The sequence below is a fragment of the Gobio gobio genome (assembly GCF_949357685.1).
Source record: "Gobio gobio genome assembly, chromosome: 11".
Classification (NCBI taxonomy): Eukaryota; Metazoa; Chordata; class Actinopteri; order Cypriniformes; family Gobionidae; genus Gobio; species Gobio gobio.
Genome location: NC_137104.1, coordinates 7148871 through 7172505, shown reverse-complemented (window position 1 = coordinate 7172505; position 23635 = coordinate 7148871). Strand labels below are relative to the sequence as shown.

Sequence of the window (23635 nt, the reverse complement as noted above, 5' to 3'; positions counted from 1 at the left end):
TATATATATATATATATATATATATATATATATATATATATATATATATATATATATATATATATATATATATATATATATATATATATATATATATATATATATATATAATAACTATATATATATATATATATATATATATATATATAATAACTATATATATATTATACCTATAATAGTTTTATATAAAAAACAGTAGCATTGACAGCTACTATTTTATATTTTAATATAAAAGTAATTATTTATATATATAATGTTTTATTTAATAAATATATTACTTTTATATTAATATAAAACATTAGCTGTCAATGCTACGGTTTTATATAAAACTATTATTATATAGTTATTATATAGTTTGTTTTATATATATATATATTAATAAATAATATATTGATTTATATATATATATATGAAACATATACCATATAAACTATAATAACTACATATATAAAACTATTATTATGTAGTTATTATATAGTTTGTTATATATATATATATATATATATATATATATATATATATATATATATATATATATATATATATATTAATAAATAATATATTGATTTATATATATATATGAAACATATACCATATAAACTATAATAACTACATACATATATATACTACTACAACATACTACAACTATATAATATTAGTTTTATATAAAACAGTAGTATTGACAGCTACTGTTTTATATTTCAATATAAAAGTAATTACTAATTACTGTAGCAATAATGATAGTGACTACATTGTTTGAACTAACCGATGTAATTGAATCACTTACAGTCAGTTCTGAAGATCAGGTTTGGAAAAACAAATCAGATGACTGTGTAGCAAGACCTTAGTAACTCAAATGTGTCCTAATATATATATAAGATCATCTTTTTCTGCTTGCAGATGGTTTATAACTTCCCCGATGAGAGCTGTTTCATTGTCAGCACAATACAAGGTGAGACATTTCCAAATAACACTGAAAAGCTGTCATCAAAACCCCTCGATGCTTTTCTTGTTCTCCACATGACCTCTCTGACGTTTGCTCCTCCTCAGACGACACCAGTGATGGATTTCACCTCGTTCTGAAGTAGAGCTGAAGCAGAGAGTGCGAAGACATCACAAGGCTCCATACTGCCGCTCTTGAGCATTGAGCGTGTTCCCTCCATCCTCCTCTCTCTTCCTTTCCTTATCTCTCTCTCTCGTTCTTCACGTCCCAGACGTCGGGGAGAGAGAGGGAGAGCGATCGCCGGGGTTGGGCAGGGCCTCCTAACTGTTAGAATCTGACTTCAGTGTGTAAATTGTTTCATATTGAAAACACTTAAACTGATGCCAGTGTGTGCAAGCGGTGGGCTTTTAAGTATGCGTGCGAGTGAGTTTTTAAAGGTTGAATCGGGAGGGGATGGAGGAAGTGGAGGAGATTTGTGACCAGTTTTACTTAATTCGTGGGAGAATCCGAGCATCCGGCGGCGCGATACGGCCGCGCTCAGACTCTGTCCTCACTTTGCTAGTTATGAACGTACAGTACTTACTTGAGTTTGTTCGCCTTTTGTCTGTGAGTTGTCGACCCTTCGGACTGGCCTGCAGACGGCATCACAACGACCTCTCTCTGAGATGTGGGGAGGCGCGTCCTGACTTAGGCATGCGCAGGACGTCTTTATGTCTGTCTGGATGAAATAATTCTGAGGTTGTGAGACGTGTGTCCTACTCTGATATCGTTTTCCAATTCCTCTCTCAAGACCAATCGTCTCTGGTGCCAACATTTCTTCTGATAGTTTATTTTGTGCTTAGCCAGATGAATTAAGTGTCAGCTAGTTCCACACGTTTAGAATTAAATCATTGGTTTTTAGATTGTGCTTCAATACTTTCTGTGCCTGGTAACTAATACTGCCCTTTATAGTAGCACCTGGCACGGATTTTAACATGATTATTGATTAAGGAGCACAATCACAAGCCTCCATAAATGATATTTCCCTAAATGCCTTTGCGTTATTTTACCTTGTACCTTTTTGGCCTAGGATATGACATGAACTGGTGCTTTTCTCAATGCACACGTGGTTTACCGTCAGCTACTCCAGTTAAACCTAGCCTTTTTTTCCCTCTTTGAATCGAGACCGTCGATCTCAGTAGTCATGTATGGGGCAGCTGTGCTTTGGCATGCACTGTGCTTATTATTGCCACTTTATAGGGGAGCATGGTTGTAGGAATGTTGACTCCTTTTAAGTCTCAAAAAAAGAAAAAAATCATGAAAGGAATGGCCAGGTCTGCACTGAAACCGAAACCACAATAAAATGTCACGCCGTTTGATACCTTGCTGTCGTTGGATGCTCACTTAGACTTTTGTTGTACATGCCGTTTCCAGGTTGAACAAATGATCAAAGTCTAGATACATGGAGAGGTGTGTTCTCTTCCTCAGATCAAATGCTGTGGATCATCGGACTGTCCTCTGCGTTTCCGTGATGATAATCATGGTGCCCTCACGTCACTGTCTGTCCTCTCTTCCATAGGGGTGCTGAGATGTACACAATTAATGCCTGTACCAAAATAAAAAATAATTTTCATATATTGTCTCTGGAGTGTTTACTATAATGAGAAGAGAGGGGTATATACTTTTAAAATGTAATGGCTGATTTATGGATAAAAAGGTTCAAAATAATAATCCTTATCTCATTAAGGATGTCTGCAAACAAAGAAGACATTTATAGAAATATGTCAAAAAATATAAATGTGAATGAGACAAATTACTTTAAAAAAGTTCATGCAAAATCCAATGGTGTAATAGCACGCATTTAGAGTCTACATGAAATAAAATAAAAATTATGAAATATTGCAGGATTTATTACTGATGTGAGGGCGGGGCAACCTGTCACTCACCTGAAATCCACCAATAACAAACCACAACCATCCGATCAATTCCCCATGGACAAAATCAAGCCCCGCCCCTACATTTTTTCTTGGTCGAGAAGCCGTTTTATTGGGATATATACATCACAATAGGGAAGAAAAGACAATTGCAACTTCTATTGCACGCTACTGTAAAGGCATGTGGGGGGAAATGCTTCATCTAATAATTCAAGGTTAATCTTTAGCCAAATAATTACAATGGTTTAATACACTGGTATTTCACCAACATCTATGAATGTATTTTTAGACCTGTTGGGTAAATTAATTTTTTGTGCAAATTGACATATGTTTTACAATAAAAATGCTTCTAAATTACAGGTTTGGTTAGGGTTAGTTATGTAATAGGGCAGGCCATAAATATATGGCCACATGACAAAAAATGGATGAGTCATCGGGGTAAGATGTGCCAGGGTAAACTTATACTCTCTCCCTTATAGTTAAAGCCTTTCCTATATGGATCAAACTGGGGATTTCTCTAAATTCTGAGACCATTGTCAAATTTCTAGTGAATTTTAAATAAAAAAGTATTTAAATTATAAAAAGTGATTCATAGGTACTTACTGTAAAAAAACAACAACTTGGTAACACGTTATTTTACAGTGTCCTTGTTACTGTAGTAATAACTATAAATTGCATAATTACGTGCAACCAACCTAAAGGGTTAATATTAGGGTGTGGCTAACCTTATAGTAAGTACATGTAGTTAAAGGTGCACTGTGTATATTTTAGTGGTGAGGTTGTGAATTGCAACCGCCCACCGCTCACCCCTCCCTTTTGAAGCACATAGAGAAGCTACGGTGGCCAACACAGGACAAAGATGTCGTCGTCGGAGAGAGCAGAGAGTTGCTAGCTCTGTCGAGCAGTTTGTCCATTTAGGGCTACTGTAGAAACATGGCGGTACAAAATGGCGACTTCACTGTAAGGGGACTCTGTTTAAAGCTGCACTATGTAACTTTTTCATCCACTAGAGGTTGCCTATTCAAAACAAAGGCGTAGTTTGATGACGCCAAGTTTGAGCGCAGAATCTTGGGACGTGGTCTTCACCTCACAGCCGGTGGGAAAGAATCGGGATAGGACTCGTGCAGAAATCATGTTCATGGATGCGATTATTAACGTTACTGTAGTCTGAAGCGGAAGCAGTAGCGATTGTTATTAAGAAGAGCGCAACACAATCCTTGATCGTCCTAAATATTACACACTGCACCTTTAATTATTACTACTCAGCAGTGTTGGGGGTAACGCATTACAAGTAACTTGAGTTACGTAATAATATTACTTTTTCCAAGTAACTAGTAAAGTAACGCATTACTTTCAAAATTTACAACAAAATATCTGAGTTACTTTTTCACATTAATTTGACTGACAGTTCTCCTGCCCCCATGTTGAGAAAAATAAGTGCAGAGGCGTTGTGTGTAAACATGAGGGTTATTGTAGTTCTAGACTAAATGTGAGCATTTATTTATCTCACTTGCACAATAAAGATTCTGTACTCCTCAAAATGATTAAAATCCGTCAAATGCAAAATCAGAATACTATGCAAACTTCCAATAATTAAATGTTAAATAAAACAACAATTTTTATGCATAATCTACCTTTATATTTAGTTTACCAATGTCTTGCTGCTGACCTTTGATGATGAAAATTACAAGATTTTTTGTTTTTATTGGTAAAACTTTTTTCTCCAGCATCCTACTCTACCATTATCCAGAATGGCAGCAGAGCTGCGCCCTCTACTGTTCATGCAGGAATTTGCATTTTTACCTCAGCCTGGGGCTTATTATTTCAATTTTGGTATGAAGAGGTCTTTGCCGTCGCACAAAAATATAACTTTTTTGTTATAAAGCCCAGCCCAGGTGAGAAAAAGTAACCCAAAAGTAACGCAACGCATTACTTTTCTTAAAAAGTAACTCAATAAGTTACTTTTTAAGGGAGTAACGCAATATTGTAATGCATTACTTTTCAAAGTAACTTTCCCCAAAACTGCCACTCAGTACTCAAATATATAATTACACTGCAACACTAAAAACTCTTGTAATGCACCTGTTTAGTTCTGTTAGACCAAAGACTTAGTAGACCCAGCAAAAACATGATTTAAATGCAAAACTTTTAATTTGCTGCATCTATAGAATGTATCCAATAGGCCTACTAAAATATAGTTCCACATGAGCCACCTGTGCAAGAACATGGAAATAAAACGCTACTTGCGTATTAAAGCTACACTATGTAACTAGAGGTCGCCTGTTCAAAACAAAGGCGTAGTTTGATGACGCCACGTTTGAGCGCAGAATCTTGGGACATGTGGTCTTCACCTCACAGCCGGTGGGAAAGAATTGAGATAGGACTCGGGCAGAAATCATGTTCATAATGTGATTATTAAGGTTACTGTAGTCTGAAGCAGAAGCAGGACCGAGTGTTGTGGAGCTGAGGAACCGCTGGAGCGATTGAAGAGCGGGACTGTTATTATGACACAGTCGCCGGCGCCACTTCCTCTTTTCCAGTCATGAGTATGAGGTAACGCAACTCTGTTTATCGTATTAAACACATCTGAGTGTGTTGAAAATGAAGTTATGACGTTCTCTCTGCGGCTGCCATGACACTTGTTCACACTGCAGTGAGAGTAAAGCGTTTCTGTTAAAAAAACAAACTAAAAAAACACGTTTCTGCTAAATAAAACCGGAAACCGAGGGTAACGCAGATATGACGCAATCGACAGGCGACTCCCTCACACGCATAGCTCACACGTCCCGGTTCATTGGTTAAAATAGCAATTTCTCACGATTAACAAATAGTTGGAAACATTTGGGATATTCTAAGTACTCAACTGAACAAAATATATAACACTGGCCTAGTGGTTTTTGTATATTTTACTGCAAAAATCTTACATAGTTCACCTTTAAGCGTGTTAGGAATCGTTACATAATTTATGTAACGATTACACCCGCGAGTGCAGGAACGGCTCTGGAATGCGCATGCGTGACTTTGACAGTACATCTGACGCGATGACGCACTCGAGAGAACCAGGAAGTGCTCTGCCTTTGTTTTTGTCCGTGTGCAGTGTTCTCATTTTCCACTAGAACTGTGTCGTTTCCGCGGGCCTAAATGGCGACGTTTATTTCTGTCCCGTTGAAAAAGTCCTCAGAGGTCGACTTAGTGAAACCGTTGTTGAAATTTGTAACGGCCACGTATCCTCCCGGTGAGGAGCAGGCGGAGTATGTCCGTGCCGTGGAGGAGCTCAACAAGCTCCGCAAAAGTGCTCTGGGGAGGCCGCTGGACAAACACGAGAGCTCGCTGGAAATCCTGCTGAGGTGAGATCATGACAAGACAACTTCATTACGAAGTTTCACAGGGTGTTCATATTCTGCTACAATGTCGTGGAGTGTTAATTAATCTATATAATTTGCTGAAGTGCTGATTATTTGCCGTTAGCGGATAGCAGAAGCTTGAGTTACACCTAGCTAAATTAATAAATGTTTATGTACTTTAATAGTTTCGTCAAGAGTTTAGCTAATGTAGTGATGACTACCGTTGGTGACGTAGCATGTACCTCATCTTATCTGTTTTTATTTGCTTCATAAACATATAAAACGTAAACTGGTAGTGTTGCTCAAGTTGGTTGTCTTGTTTGTTGCTTAAATTACGTCTACAGTTATGTTTTGTGTTTAGGGCGGTGTGTGGTTGCACAGTTTTGGGCAAAGATTAATTTTTTTTTGGGGAAGTTGACATCCCATGGTGTGACATGCTACTCTCTTTTTAAAACGCCTTATATAAGTATATTAATACCAAGAATATTTGTCTTTTAAAATGTATTTGTCACACCCAATGACCATTAAAAATTAACTAAGTTAGTTATCCCAAAAACAAAAAAGGTGAAACACATAAAACGGCGACAAATTACAGCATCTAATATATACATTAATATAAATGTATAGATAAAGTTGAATGTAAGAAGTCCATGCGCGCGTCAACTATATATTTATCATACGTCACCGGCTTCCTGGTTGTGCGTGACTCAGGTGTGTCTTTCAGACTGACCCCGTCAAGCTTTCATATGTAAGTTACATTAATAATGCATTCGACGCAGATGACTGAAATAAAGAAGGAAGTTATATTATATTCGTATAGTTTTTAAGCAATTGAATCATCGGCCTCGTGACTCCATTACGTCATGAAGAGACTGGGGTGGAGACAGGTGTGTGTGTGTGTGACGTACACGTTTTATTTTTGGAAAATATGTATCACCTGGTTACATGATTTATTACTTTATCTGAAAACCAGCAGTTGATCATTGGAGCTTTGGAAGAGATTAGGAAATGGCTAGTTAATTTGTTAATGCATCATGCTTTCACGCATATATATTATAAAACACTATTATAACATAAAGCAATGTTTATTTTATTGTAATCTTATTTTATTCTCATCTCACATTGTGGGTCTGCGTGCAAAAGTTTTAGTTTTTTTTTTTTTCAATGGGATATTTTCTTAATAATGTAACCTTGCTTTCTGGAATACCCCCCTGCTCTTCATATTAAAGGGATATTTCACCCAAAAATGAAAGTTTTGTCATTAATTACTCACAGGCGGCCTCATGACGTTCCAAACCCATAAGACTTTCGTTCATCTTCAGAACACAAATGAAGATCTTTTGATGAAATCTGAGAGATTTCTGTCCCTCCATTGTCAGCTACACAACTACCACTGACACTTCAAAACGTTCATAAAGTGATCGAAAAACTAATCCTTATGAGTTGAATAAAACAAACCTCATTGGTTCTTGAGGAAGATCAAACGTGATGCGTAACACGAGAATGAACCTCATTGGTTCTTGAGGAAGCTCAAACGTGATGCGTAACACGAGAATGAACCTCATTGGTTCTTGCTGAAGCTCAAACGTGATGCGTAACACGAGAATGAACCTCATTGGTTCTTGCTGAAGCTCAAACGTGATGCGTAACACGAGAATGAACCTTATTTGTTCTTGCGGAAGCTCAAACGTGATGCGTAACACGAGAATGAACCTTATTTGTTCTTGAGGAAGATCAAACGTGATGCGTAACACGAGAATGAACCTCATTTGTTCTTGCGGAAGCTCAAACGTGATGCGTAACACGAGAATGAACCTCATTGGTTCTTGCTGAAGCTCAAACGTGATGCGTAACACGAGAATGAACCTTATTTGTTCTTGCGGAAGCTCAAACGTGATGCGTGACACGAGAATGAACCTCATTGGTTCTTGAGGAAGCTCAAACGTGATGCGTGACACGAGAATGAACCTCATTGGTTCTTGAGGAAGCTCAAACGTGATGCGTGACACGAGAATGAACCTCATTGGTTCTTGAGGAAGCTCAAACGTGATGCGTAACACGAGAATGAACCTCATTGGTTCTTGCGGAAGCTCAAACGTGATGCGTAACATGAGAATGAACCTCATTTGTTCTTGCGGAAGCTCAAACGTGATGCGTAACACGAGAATGAACCTCATTGGTTCTTGAGGAAGCTCAAACGTGATGCGTGACACGAGAATGAACCTCATTGGTTCTTGAGGAAGCTCAAACGTGATGCGTAACACGAGAATGAACCTCATTGGTTCTTGCGGAAGCTCAAACGTGATGCGTAACATGAGAATGAACCTCATTGGTTCTTGAGGAAGCTCAAACGTGATGCGTGACACGAGAATGAACCTCATTGGTTCTTGAGGAAGCTCAAACGTGATGCGTAACACGAGAATGAACCTCATTGGTTCTTGAGGAAGCTCAAACGTGATGCGTAACACGAGAATGAACCTCATTGGTTCTTGAGGAAGCTCAAACGTGATGCGTAACACGAGAATGAACCTCATTGGTTCTTGAGGAAGCTCAAACGTGATGCGTAACACGAGAATGAACCTCATTGGTTCTTGAGGAAGATCAAACGTGATGCGTAACATGAGAATGAACCTCATTGGTTCTTGAGGAAGCTCAAACGTGATGCGTAACATGAGAATGAACCTCATTGGTTCTTGAGGAAGCTCAAACGTGATGCGTAACACGAGAATGAACCTCATTGGTTCTTGAGGAAGCTCAAACGTGATGCGTGACACGAGAATGAACCTCATTGGTTCTTGCGGAAGCTCAAACGTGATGCGTAACACGAGAATGAACCTCATTGGTTCTTGAGGAAGATCAAACGTGATGCGTAACACGAGAATGAACCTCATTGGTTCTTGCTGAAGCTCAAACGTGATGCGTGACACGAGAATGAACCTCATTGGTTCTTGAGGAAGATCAAACGTGATGCGTAACACGAGAATGAACCTCATTGGTTCTTGAGGAAGATCAAACGTGATGCGTAACATGAGAATGAACCTCATTGGTTCTTGAGGAAGCTCAAACGTGATGCGTAACACGAGAATGAACCTCATTGGTTCTTGAGGAAGCTCAAACGTGATGCGTGACACGAGAATGAACCTCATTGGTTCTTGCGGAAGCTCAAACGTGATGCGTAACACGAGAATGAACCTCATTGGTTCTTGAGGAAGATCAAACGTGATGCGTAACACGAGAATGAACCTCATTGGTTCTTGCTGAAGCTCAAACGTGATGCGTGACACGAGAATGAACCTCATTGGTTCTTGAGGAAGCTCAAACGTGATGCGTAACACGAGAATGAACCTCATTGGTTCTTGAGGAAGCTCAAACGTGATGCGTAACACGAGAATGAACCTCATTGGTTCTTGAGGAAGCTCAAACGTGATGCGTGACACGAGAATGAACCTCATTGGTTCTTGCGGAAGCTCAAACGTGATGCGTGACACGAGAATGAACCTCATTGGTTCTTGAGGAAGCTCAAACGTGATGCGTGACACGAGAATGAACCTCATTGGTTCTTGAGGAAGCTCAAACGTGATGCGTGACACGAGAATGAACCTCATTGGTTCTTGCTGAAGCTCAAACGTGATGCGTGACACGAGAATGAACCTCATTGGTTCTTGAGGAAGATCAAACGTTATGCGTAACATGAGAATGAACCTCATTGGTTCTTGCTGAAGCTCAAACGTGATGCGTAACACGAGAATGAACCTCATTGGTTCTTGCGGAAGCTCAAACGTGATGCGTAACATGAGAATGAACCTCATTGGTTCTTGCTGAAGCTCAAACGTGATGCGTAACATGAGAATGAACCTCATTGGTTCTTGCGGAAGCTCAAACGTGATGCGTAACATGAGAATGAACCTCATTGGTTCTTGAGGAAGCTCAAACGTGATGCGTGACACGAGAATGAACCTCATTGGTTCTTGAGGAAGCTCAAACGTGATGCGTAACACGAGAATGAACCTCATTGGTTCTTGCTGAAGCTCAAACGTGATGCGTAACACGAGAATGAACCTCATTGGTTCTTGAGGAAGCTCAAACGTGATGCGTGACACGAGAATGAACCTCATTGGTTCTTGAGGAAGCTCAAACGTGATGCGTAACACGAGAATGAACCTCATTGGTTCTTGCGGAAGCTCAAACGTGATGCGTAACATGAGAATGAACCTCATTGGTTCTTGAGGAAGCTCAAACGTGATGCGTGACACGAGAATGAACCTCATTGGTTCTTGAGGAAGCTCAAACGTGATGCGTAACACGAGAATGAACCTCATTGGTTCTTGAGGAAGATCAAACGTGATGCGTAACATGAGAATGAACCTTATTGGTTCTTGCTGAAGCTCAAACGTGATGCGTAACACGAGAATGAACCTCATTGGTTCTTGCTGAAGCTCAAACGTGATGCGTAACACGAGAATGAACCTCATTGGTTCTTGCGGAAGCTCAAACGTGATGCGTAACACGAGAATGAACCTCATTGGTTCTTGCGGAAGCTCAAACGTGATGCGTAACACGAGAATGAACCTCATTGGTTCTTGCGGAAGCTCAAACGTGATGCGTGACACGAGAATGAACCTCATTGGTTCTTGCTGAAGCTCAAACGTAGGGCTGGGCAAAAAATCGATTTAATCGATTTATCGATTTTGTAGTTTAAAACGATTTTTTTTTTGCAAACTCGAGTTTTTTACCACAATAGTTTTTTCGGACTTTTCCGCGTTTCGTCCTTGTGCGTTACCATAGCGATATGAGCCAGCCGCCCAGCCCCCGCCCCGCGTAACAGACAAAACAACAAAACAACAGTCAAAACAACATGGCATCGTGTAGCAGAGAACTAGTTCCAAAGAAAGGCACAGGTAATTCCGTAATCTGGAACTGGTTTGGTTTTGATGCAGCAGACAAAACACAGATGAAGCCTTGCTGCAAAATATGTTTCAAGGCTGTTGCTACTGGAAGCAGCAGTACAACAAATCTGTTCCAGCACCTGAGGAATAAACATCGTGAAGAATGGGAGAAGTGCAGCCGGCTCCGTAGCGAAAACAGCTAAAAAGCAAACTACACTTCCTGAGAGCTTTACAAACTTTGTGCCTTATGATAAGAACGGAGCGCGATGGAAAGCGATTACAGAGGCGATCACGTTTTATATTGCCACAGACATGCTGCCAATTTATTCTGTCGAAAAGCGAGGCTTTAATCAGATGCTGAAAGTATTAGATGCGAGATACGTTGTCCCCAGTCCCAAGTATTTCGCCACTGTAGCGCTGCCTCACCTGTACAATACAACTCGGGAAAAGATCCGCAGTGAGCTGGAGATGCATCTTTCTAGCAAAAAATGTTTAGAATGAGCATGCACAATGTTTCAGAGATCTAACAAGCACGTGTTTTGTTGTTAGATAAAAGTTTACATTTTTTCACTCTTTGAGCAGGCTATATGTCTGCCACAGGCATGTTTCATTTTTTATATTCGCACTGAGAAGAGTTTTTTTTTTATTATTGTAATGTTATATGTTACAAAATTTGTAATTATCTGATTTCTTGAACAGAAAATTTAAGCTACTGTGAAGTTGTTGCACTTTTGCTTAAACCTGGGTTAACGCTTGAAATTGTTGATTGACAGACAATCATAGCAATAAAGTTGCACTTTTGACACTATATCTGATGTCTGCAGTCATTTTTTAAGTGCATTGGGAAAAAAAACAAAAATCGAATCGAAACTCGAATTTTTCTTTAAAAAATCAAAGATTTTTTTTTTTAGGCAAAATCGCCCAGCCCTACTCAAACGTGATGCGTAACACGAGAATGAACCTCATTGGTTCTTGAGGAAGCTCAAACGTGATGCGTAACACGAGAATGAACCTCATTGGTTCTTGAGGAAGATCAAACGTGATGCGTAACACGAGAATGAACCTCATTGGTTCTTGCTGAAGCTCAAACGTGATGCTTAACACGAGAATGAACCTCATTGGTTCTCGCTGAAGCTCAAACGTGATGCGTAACACGAGAATGAACCTCATTGGTTCTTGAGGAAGCTCAAACGTGATGCGTAACACGAGAATGAACCTTATTGGTTCTTGAGGAAGCTCAAACGTGATGCGTAACACGAGAATGAACCTTATTGGTTCTTGAGGAAGCTCAAACGTGATGCGTAACACGAGAATGAACCTTATTGGTTCTTGAGGAAGCTCAAACGTGATGCGTAACACGAGAATGAACCTCATTGGTTCTTGAGGAAGATCAAACGTGATGCGTAACATGAGAATGAACCTCATTGGTTCTTGAGGAAGATCAAACGTGATGCGTAACATGAGAATGAACCTCATTGGTTCTTGCTGAAGCTCAAACGTGATGCGTAACACGAATGGACCTCATTGGTTCTTGCGGAAGCTCAAACGTGATGCGTAACATGAGAATGAACCTCATTGGTTCTTGAGGAAGCTCAAACGTGATGCGTGACACGAGAATGAACCTCATTGGTTCTTGAGGAAGCTCAAACGTGATGCGTAACACGAGAATGAACCTCATTGGTTCTTGAGGAAGCTCAAACGTGATGCGTAACACGAGAATGAACCTCATTGGTTCTTGAGGAAGCTCAAACGTGATGCGTAACACGAGAATGAACCTCATTGGTTCTTGCTGAAGCTCAAACGTGATGCTTAACACGAGAATGAACCTCATTGGTTCTCGCTGAAGCTCAAACGTGATGCGTAACACGAGAATGAACCTCATTGGTTCTTGAGGAAGCTCAAACGTGATGCGTAACACGAATGGACCTTATTGGTTCTTGAGGAAGCTCAAACGTGATGCGTAACATGAGAATGAACCTCATTGGTTCTTGAGGAAGCTCAAACGTGATGCGTGACACGAGAATGAACCTCATTGGTTCTTGAGGAAGCTCAAACGTGATGCGTAACACGAGAATGAACCTCATTGGTTCTTGAGGAAGCTCAAACGTGATGCGTAACACGAGAATGAACCTCATTGGTTCTTGCTGAAGCTCAAACGTGATGCGTAACACGAGAATGAACCTCATTGGTTCTTGAGGAAGCTCAAACGTGATGCGTGACACGAGAATGAACCTCATTGGTTCTTGAGGAAGATCAAACGTGATGCGTAACACGAGAATGAACCTCATTGGTTCTTGAGGAAGATCAAACGTGATGCGTAACACGAGAATGAACCTCATTGGTTCTTGAGGAAGCTCAAACGTGATGCGTAACACGAGAATGAACCTTATTGGTTCTTGAGGAAGCTCAAACGTGATGCGTAACACGAGAATGAACCTTATTGGTTCTTGAGGAAGCTCAAACGTGATGCGTAACACGAGAATGAACCTTATTGGTTCTTGAGGAAGCTCAAACGTGATGCGTAACACGAGAATGAACCTCATTGGTTCTTGAGAAAAATCAAACGTGATGCGTAACATGAGAATGAACCTCATTGGTTCTTGAGGAAGATCAAACGTGATGCGTAACATGAGAATGAACCTCATTGGTTCTTGCTGAAGCTCAAACGTGATGCGTAACACGAATGAACCTCATTGGTTCTTGCGGAAGCTCAAACGTGATGCGTAACATGAGAATGAACCTCATTGGTTCTTGAGGAAGCTCAAACGTGATGCGTAACACGAGAATGAACCTCATTGGTTCTTGAGGAAGCTCAAACGTGATGCGTAACACGAGAATGAACCTCATTGGTTCTTGAGGAAGATCAAACGTGATGCGTAACACGAGAATGAACCTCATTGGTTCTTACAGAAGCTAAAACGTGATGCGTAACACGAGAATGAACCTCATTGGTTCTTACAGAAGCTCAAACGTGATGCGTAACACAAGAATGAACCTCATTGGTTCTTACAGAAGCTCAAACGTGATGCGTAACACAAGAATGAACCTCATTGGTTCTCACTGAAGCTCAAACGTGATGCGTAACACGAGAATGAACCTCATTGGTTCTTGAGGAAGCTCAAACGTGATGCGTAACACGAGAATGAACCTTATTGGTTCTTGAGGAAGCTCAAACGTGATGCGTAACACGAGAATGAACCTTATTGGTTCTTGAGGAAGCTCAAACGTGATGCGTAACACGAGAATGAACCTCATTGGTTCTTGAGGAAGCTCAAACGTGATGCGTAACACGAGAATGAACCTCATTGGTTCTTGAGGAAGATCAAACGTGATGCGTAACATGAGAATGAACCTCATTGGTTCTTGAGGAAGATCAAACGTGATGCGTAACATGAGAATGAACCTCATTGGTTCTTGAGGAAGCTCAAACGTGATGCGTGACACGAGAATGAACCTCATTGGTTCTTGCTGAAGCTCAAACGTGATGCGTAACACGAGAATGAACCTCATTGGTTCTTGAGGAAGCTCAAACGTGATGCGTAACACGAGAATGAACCTCATTGGTTCTTGAGGAAGCTCAAACGTGATGCGTAACACGAGAATGAACCTCATTGGTTCTTGCTGAAGCTCAAACGTGATGCGTAACACGAGAATGAACCTCATTGGTTCTTGAGGAAGCTCAAACGTGATGCGTGACACGAGAATGAACCTCATTGGTTCTTGAGGAAGATCAAACGTGATGCGTAACACGAGAATGAACCTCATTGGTTCTTGAGGAAGATCAAACGTGATGCGTAACACGAGAATGAACCTCATTGGTTCTTGAGGAAGCTCAAACGTGATGCGTAACACGAGAATGAACCTCATTGGTTCTTGAGGAAGCTCAAACGTGATGCGTAACACGAGAATGAACCTCATTGGTTCTTGAGGAAGCTCAAACGTGATGCGTAACACGAGAATGAACCTCATTGGTTCTTGAGGAAGATCAAACGTGACGCGTAACACGAGAATGAACCTCATTGGTTCTTGCTGAAGCTCAAACGTGCTGCATGTAGTTATAACCAATATGGAGTAAGAATTGTGTGGAGTTAATGTAGCAGCTGGGACCGACTTACGCCATCTGGAAAGTTAATGAGGCATGTGTTGCTATAGGGATACGTTTTTTGTTTGCTGCTTTGTAGACATGCTGAAGGGTCAAGATGAATGGCCTGCTTTGTAGCTCCTAGTTAGACTGGTGTTTGGTTTGTGTGACGACACCCTTCAGAGGTATTCCCCCTTGAGTCAACAGACATGTTCTTTTTATAGTTCTTTTCACTGCTACATATTTTATATATCTTGCCTCTCGCAAAGCATAGCATTATATACAAATATGGAGCAGTGATGTGGGCTAACGCTCGTCTTTCCTTCCAGGAAGGAAGTGTTATAAGTATCACTAGTTAGTTCTGTAACAATAGGGTTGAGTAACTTCAGTTACGTCAGTCGGTTCTTGTGTTCTTCAGACTGACTCTGTCACATGAGAACGCTGTCGTAGCTACATTATTTGTGTCATTATGCACTGTAAATAAAAGTGTTTTTGGTGTGTTTTTTCACAAGAATACAGCCTAATATTTTCAGTCTTTCTACTTCATGTTTAATTAATTGTTAATTGTTGTTTCTTTGTCATTACTGTCTGTGTGACTGTGAAACGCCAAATGTTTTCAATGAAATGAAAGTGTTTTTCTCTACACTTTCTGTTTTAACAGTTCTTTCTTTTCTCGTTGTGTCTCCCCTATAGATATTATGATCAGCTCTGTGCAATCGAACCCAAATTTCCTTTTCCAGAGGTATCATTTATAAATTCACAATCACAGACATTATTTAAAATGACTATTTTGATTGATGATTATATATTGAGTCATTTGCATATTACATAATTCATGTTTTTTTTCTCCCCAGTTATGTCTGACATTCACGTGGAAAGATGCTTTTGATAAAGGATCACTTTTTGGAGGCTCAGTCAAGCTCGGTGAGTTGATAAGATCATCACACAAACAAATGCACGCCTGGAGAAAATAATTAGTTTGTGCTGTATATTTTTTTATATTTGTACTTTCGATTGCATGGCAGAAGTGCCTTTATAGGTATTTTTTTAAAGACATTTAAGCGATTGACATATTCAGATATCACTTGAAAGAAATTGCATATAGTGTTTAAACAATTATTTGTATTGGCTTTGAAGTACGCGTCAATAAATATAACTGTCATCCATATTTAAGGAAAGCATTAGAAACAGAGGAGGCACCTAATCCAGTAAAAAGGAAGGGCAGCACAGCTTGGGATCTCTTATTAACATAAAAAGCGTATTGATGTTTGCACATCATAAATAATAATATCTCGACTATCAAGAGCTAACATGACTCATTGCACACTTTATTGCATATTTCCTTGCTATGTTACCACCTTTTTTCAATATTGAGGGTCCTGGTTTAATTTACATCGTTGGTAATTTTTTTTTTTTTGTCTGTAACATGTTTACAAATCATAACAAATGCCTTTTATGTCCTTGTTAAATTAATGATCAAATGTTACTTTTTCACTTGATAAAGTACTAATACTGTTATTAGTCTAATACTTTATTTATATAGCAGAATTACACATACACACATAGTGCTTTACAAATGCAATCTAAAAGTCCATTAACTTAATAGCTTAAAGAGGACCTGTTATGCCCTTTTACAAAGTCTTGATTGTGTTTTTGGGCTCTGCTAGAACAGGTTTTCATGCTTGCCGTTCAAAAAACACCTTCTTTATCACACATTCTCCATTGTTGCATCTCTTCTCTTCCCAGTCTGTCAGTAACGCTCTGTTTAGTTCCTGTCAATTAAGCCCCTCCTTCTGAAAAGCACTATGTGCTCTGATTGGTCGGCTGGACCAGCGTGTTGTGATTGGTCAAGCGCTTTGAGCATGTTTGGGAAATATACCGGCAGGCCCGGTTCTACGGGGGTGCTAGAGGGTGCTAAGTAGGGCTGTACGATTAATCGAAAAATAACCAAATCCGACATTCAGAACCTCTAACCGACTTATTTTTCCCATGTCGGTTATTTCGGTTTTCACGTGACTCCGCCCCGTCAGTCACATCAAGTGCAGTTTGCAGGCATGCAGGAGCAGTTATCTGTGTTTATAGATGCCCAGAATCACTATAGTAACTGCATGTTTTACACAGTTTATACAGGTCAGTTAATTGCTGTTCTTATAGCCTACGCGCTGACACACACACACACAGACGGCGCACACAAGCCCCGAAGCCGCTTTCACTTTCGTGCTCATAAAGTTTGTCAAGTAAATGCGTTTAAAGGCTTGCCAGTTTCAACATTTAAAGCGCTTGTGAACTATTCAAAAACAACAATACGGAAAACTTCTCCGTTCGGTGCTCAGCTTCTTTCTGTGACACACACTGAAAAAACAGGAAAACACATGTTGTCCAATTTACTTAATCGTATTATTTGTGATCTACGCAACAAATTTGTGTTTCTCTTCTAAACATGATTTCATTGCTTTCGATTAATGTAATTCTCTAAAATGTGCAATCTACTAGATTAAATTATTTGGGGTGAATGTGAACCAATTAAGTACTCGAAAATGATTTTTGCTGAAACTGTAGTTCCCAGCATGCTTTGCTTGGGACTTGACAACTAGAGTAAAATTGTTTAAATTAAGTGTTATTTTATATGTTTTTGGGCAAAATGAGAAAAAGGGGAGACTTTATATTGTTTATTAGTGTTTAATGTTTAATTATGTTGGAATTATTCGAACCATTTAAATTACACTGGGTTACCATAGTGGAGAAGAGCGGAGCGATTGCTTAGGCTATGGACTGACTCAGCGCGTTAAAGAGCTGTTCACACTTAACACATATATGATGTGCTATTGCTGGCAAATATAATGAAAGCTACTGAGTACTGTGTTATAGATCAGTCAAGTGACAACAAAAATATACAAAAATAAACATGTGTTTTGATTAAAGAGGCAGGGTCTCAAGCCCCCGTGTGCACCACTGTTGTTAAGGAGCCATATTAAAATCATTGTGAGACTACTCAATTCGGTTACTTAAAAATTACTTAATTCCATTATGTTGAAATTATGTGAACAAATTATGTTTTTTTAACTTAATTGAATCATGTGGAACCGATGTACATGATTAAATCATGTAAATCCAACACACCATTTTTTTCAGTGCAGAGAGCCGAGCCGCGTCTCTGAAAACGCGCGCGCCCTGAAGGCAGATCTTTCACCTGCGTCCTCACACAGCTTTGTCATTTGAATGTGGTTTAAGCCCTGCCAGTTTGAACATTAAAGCGAGTTTCGACCATCAGATGTGTATTATGTTGAACTAATGCCTGATATATTTTGACAAACGAGAACTCAGACAGAAGCTAAAGTGACTAAAGTAGTTTAGAAACTCAACCGTTATAGGCATACATTTTAATACCTTTGAAGTAAGTACAAACCACAGCTTCATAATGAATAGAGACAGTAAGAGTAATTCACAAACACAATCACTCTCTCATTAATGCATTCAAATAAATGTAATGTAGGCCTACTGTGTTAATTTATCTGTATCTGCAGTACAACAAACAGAAATCTGCTCCATAGACAACAACTGCTGAAAGTTTCCTTCAAGTATTTTAAAATCACAATGCACTTTTTCATTAGAAAAAAAAAATCCACCTTTAATAGTAGAAAATATTTACAGTACAAACCTTATCAGTGAACTTACTCAAAAACCTTATGAGAAAAAAAAGAAAAAGAAAAAAAAAAGAAAAATAATCGTTCATTAATCGTAATCAAGGTCAAATGTTCAATTAATCGAGGTTTTTATTTTTGGTCAAATCGTTACAGCCCTAGTGCTAAGCACCCTCAAACGCAAGCAAAAGCACCCTCAGTTGATACTGTAATAATATTGGCGAAACAGATTTGGAAGATTTGCATCTATTTACAGCGTGTTTTTGCAGCGGTGGGTAATGTAGCCAATGATTGCAATCACAGATATAGTTATTGATCTCTTGAACGCGATCAGAATCTCACCGCTCAAAACGGCAGCGTTATTAGGCAACGCAGTGCTGAGTTAATGCAGGCTCGTGTAATCTCTCATTAACGAGACACGATGTAGGTAAGAGATTTATTGTTGACAACTTAATTTTTATAACAGAGCTTTGTGAGATCACGATGAACTGACAAAGCAACAGCATTTTAGTGATCGTAGCGATCTTGGCTCACTTTCGTGGCGACAGTCTGTAACATTCATTGAATAAAACTATTGTTGCTAAGAGGACCGACGGCCAATCGCATGCTGCAAAGTTTAGGAAGTGACATCTAAATATAATGCCACTCTGCATGAGACTGAAATATCCTCCTGAGACCCAGAATAGAGGTTTTAATTATATTTTAGCGAATTTCTCTGACAACATGCAGAGTTTTAAGTCTGGATATTCTTATGAAAATATTATTACACGTCTTTTTACTTTTACATACTGTCCCAAAAACATTAATATGCAAATTATATACAGTGTATAGATGCATTGCATGGGAATAGCATATGGCCATGTTTACACACCTATTGCATGGTAAAATGGTATATCAAATTATTATTTTATATCTTTCATAACATCGAGAATCATCTTTATACAAAGTTTGGATAAAAAAAAGCTTGAAGCATAAAAATTGACTGGGGAATGTAAAAAAAAATCCCATTGTTTTTGTCTATTCATGTCTTTTCATTTTCTGAATAAATAGATCTGGTGTCCTCTACAGAGCAGATGATTTAGCATATAACATAGGATTTTTTTATATATCCATTTGATTTTTTTATGCTCCAAACAATGTAATGACCTATAAAAAAAATCTAAATTCACAAAACCTTTTTTTTTCTGGTTCTCAGGAATATGATGTGTTAAAATACTAGTAAAGCAATAAAGCAATGTAAAGGCAGACTAAAAGATTAATAGACAATTTGTAGCAAAATATTTGTGAAATTCCAATTATTGGTAAAAGTGAATAGTAAATAAATAATCATACATTTCTCACTGTAGTGATTTGATTCTGGAACCGGGCCTGTATACCGCCCCTTACCAATAACCCTTTTAATAAAAAGGAATGAAAAGGTTTGCATTAAGAACATATGCGCTTAATCCAGTGTGTGTTTTATCTTATACCTTGGTCTGTTTAAATACTTGATTCTGATTGGCTGGAAGGTGTGCAGTAAAACCGTTTAATGCACAGGTAGTTCCGGTCTGTTTGATTACAGTTTGAAATTAATCCGCCACTATAAACATTGGTAACCATAGTAACACAGTTAGGGCCTTTGCACACACAGTCCGAAATTCGCATGCGAAATTTTCGCACGTCAAAAAATAAATTCGACCTCACGTTATGTCAATCACGCTTGCACACTGCCTCCGAAACTTTCGTCCGTCAAAAAAAAAATCGGAACGGGTGCGTGCGTGTAGCCCCACAGAAGCCAATGGCACATGTCACTATGCGTATTGGCACATCCGGTCTTCATTGGCATGTGTCACTGACATTATCGCGACACGCTAGGGTTGTGCCGATGGACGATGATGGCTGACTGACATGATGATGCCACGCCCCCCATTTGAGTCTTGTTGTGAGTGCGACGCACACTAAAGGCCCGGGTATACTTCACTTACCGCGCCCGGACGAGTCACGCGCGCAGCCCTGTCCGCGCGTCTTTTAAAGTATACTACACAACGGATGCGCGCGGAGGATCGCGTTCGACACATGCGCAGTAAAAAAGTGTCCTGTTAAACATTTTAACGATTATCAGTAAATAATGGTAACCTAAAGAATATAAGAAAATTAAATATTAGTTAAAAAAAAAAAATCATTTCACCTCAAAGATGCGTCATATTACCGCTCTGCGCGAGATGAAACACGAGCTGTAGACACCTTCTCAAATATCTTCATCTTCATGTGTTCTCCTGGGGCCGGTTGCACCAGTTGTGCGTAAGTTACAACTTAGCCTAGTTTTGACGTAAATGGGCACTAAGTTACAACTTACGCACTACTAAATATTTTTGCGTTGCACCATTAAACTTAGTTGAAGCGTAACTCTACGTATAAACTAAGTATTTACGGAAGCTCCGATCAGGAGTAATGGTTGGAACTTGGAATAATAAAGCAGACTGACTGAACTGCATAATAAGCTCTTGTTTTACATGACAGACTTCAATTCTTTACACATATATGATAATGCTGACATTTACACTCGCTTACATTTTAAGAGAGAAAACATTATGTGAATAGATGACTTTATTTGCAGCTATTCAACACGAAACCATCCAAAACTGTGTGAATCTGTCCCATCGGTCCGTGTTGTGCACGTCATGATGTCAAATAAAATCAGTCATAATCAATAAATGTAATTTCTTATGTTTTTTTGTTTTGTTTCAGTATTTATTGATCTTTGTTAATGTCGTTTCATATACTGAATGCTTCTGAATGTTATTTATATATAAAAGCACTTCACGCATATTCATGATTGAGTATATTTAATGGAAACTTATTTTTACCGTTGGTTAATTGAGGCAAAAGAAGTTATAATAATGAATGACACTGAAATTCACGGCATTTCAACACAACTTCTGCTCATGTATTTGAAGGCTGCTATTGGATCATTGAGGGTAAACGTCATATTATGTGTAGAAGAGGAAGTTAAGCAGTGCCCTCTGCTGGACACCATTATCCATTCAACAACCATATAGGACGAGCTTGCGTAGCGATCATGCACTGATCACGCGAACGGACAGCCAATCAAAACACAACATTGGTCAGTGATCATGCACAGAACTGTTTAGTTTGTTATCGCTCATCATAGAGAGATGGTCCGTGTGTTGTTTCCTCCAAATTCCTAGTGTGCGTCAATGATACAAAAACCACACACACACACCCACAGACACCAATGTAACCAGTAAACTTGATGGACATTAAAGTCATTTAAATGGGGTTCCTGTCTCCGTGTCCTTACCGACACACCATGGTGATGACCAAATCTACCTAGAGCCAATCCAACTTCATTAGTTCATTATGCGACTACGCATTACTTTACGGAGAGCTTACGACCTACTAGTTACATTCTGCCTTAAGAACAAATGGTGCAACCGAAAAAAGTATAGAGTTAGTTACAAACTATCTAGTAGTTACTAAGCCTCTAGTGTGGACTTTACGTTCCAATTTAAGAAAGAACTTATGAACGACTGGTGCAACCCTACCCAGATTTTACTTGTTGTAAAAGTTCTGAAGAGCGAAATTTTATCTTCCACAGGTTCAAGACATTTAAGCTATGTTTGATTATTCACTGCCAGAGAAAACGAAAGTAAAATGGCCTGTGTGTGTGAAATGCGCTATTCAAATAAACTTGACGCGTCTTACCAAGTCTAATAACAAGCACAAACTGTGTTAAATAAAATTAAGTAAAAAGGAAGCCTATTTGTCCTACATTGTTTTTCTACTTTCCCACTATAAAGGATGTGAATGGGTATAATAGACTTAATTATAAAAAAACGAAAATGGGTGCGACGCGAAGAAGATTTGAGAAAAGAAACGAGATGTCCATGTGGGATAAAATGGACTAACGTTAGGCCTATTGTTAAAATTCACGGAAATCGCAAAACAGAATAAAAAAAGCTGACAACTAAACCCCTGCTCAGAGCTTAACTCCACCCACTGGCAATTTTCTAAAAATGCTGGAAAAGTGGGCAGAGCCCGGCGGACACAGAGGGGATGAACCGAGGGCGGGGCTGAGCGGAGGGCGTGCACCTGAGACCCGCAGGGACGGATTGATTGACAGCTGTCAGACTCGCGAGTCACAAAGATGGAGAATGACTGGAGTGACTCCAGCTTTGCAACAGAGCGGTCATTTCTCCTACCTTCACCTGAAGTGGAGGAGGGTGGATTGTCTGTAGACACAAACCCGGAGCCTCATCAATGCGAGCCGCTGCTCAAACTGCGTTAACTCCCGATGCCGACGATGCTAGTGAAGCAGCCGCGCAAGAGAACTGACCTAATCTATCTGCGTCCGCGGCAACCACTTGTGTCAGGGTTTGAAAGCGCGTCTCATGTATGAAAATTATCTGTACACATGACGGGCGGCAATAATATCACAAGAAAAGCCTGACGTGTACTGACAACTGCATTATTTAACCGTATATTCTTCAATACAATGTTAAAGCAAGTATCAGTGAGTTTCATTCATAATGTTTCTACTTCATGTAATATGACAGTTCATACTGGAGTGAAGCCGTTCTCATCGTGTGATTGGGGGAAACATTTCTGAGGGCGTGGTGAGCTCGTGCAGGGGCGCGGATAGTGAGCCGTTGGAGGTACCATCCTATGTCACGATGTACCACAACGTCCAATAGGAAAACTCAACTGCAGTAGCCACCGTTCAACCTTAAGAGGGCAGCACTTTGGCGGTTTTACACCATATTTTATAGAATTAAAACACTTTATACTCAAATGTCAAAACATTTACTCGAATCAATGAACAGCATT

General features: G+C 39.3%; 2 protein-coding genes across 5 annotated transcripts in view; both read left to right on the top strand.

The window, feature by feature from the left end:
- The window catches only part of ubp1 (upstream binding protein 1), a 47555-nt gene extending 44999 nt beyond the window's left edge, over nucleotides 1-2556 (top strand). For all 3 annotated transcript variants that reach the window (XM_079829235.1, XM_079829237.1, XM_079829236.1), the window contains exons 15-16: nucleotides 901-952; nucleotides 1051-2556. In XM_079829235.1, the coding sequence (XP_079685361.1) occupies nucleotides 901-952; nucleotides 1051-1088 (90 nt within the window). In that variant the 3' untranslated portion in view covers nucleotides 1089-2556. The remainder of the gene's footprint in view (nucleotides 1-900; nucleotides 953-1050) is intronic.
- Nucleotides 2557-5896: 3340 nt separating this feature from the next.
- pdcd6ip (programmed cell death 6 interacting protein) overlaps nucleotides 5897-23635 on the top strand; it is a 49877-nt gene continuing 32138 nt past the window's right edge. For both annotated transcript variants that reach the window (XM_079829220.1, XM_079829219.1), the window contains exons 1-3: nucleotides 5897-6203; nucleotides 15861-15909; nucleotides 16022-16091. In XM_079829220.1, coding sequence (XP_079685346.1) covers nucleotides 5998-6203; nucleotides 15861-15909; nucleotides 16022-16091 — 325 coding nt within the window. In that variant the 5' untranslated portion in view covers nucleotides 5897-5997. The remainder of the gene's footprint in view (nucleotides 6204-15860; nucleotides 15910-16021; nucleotides 16092-23635) is intronic.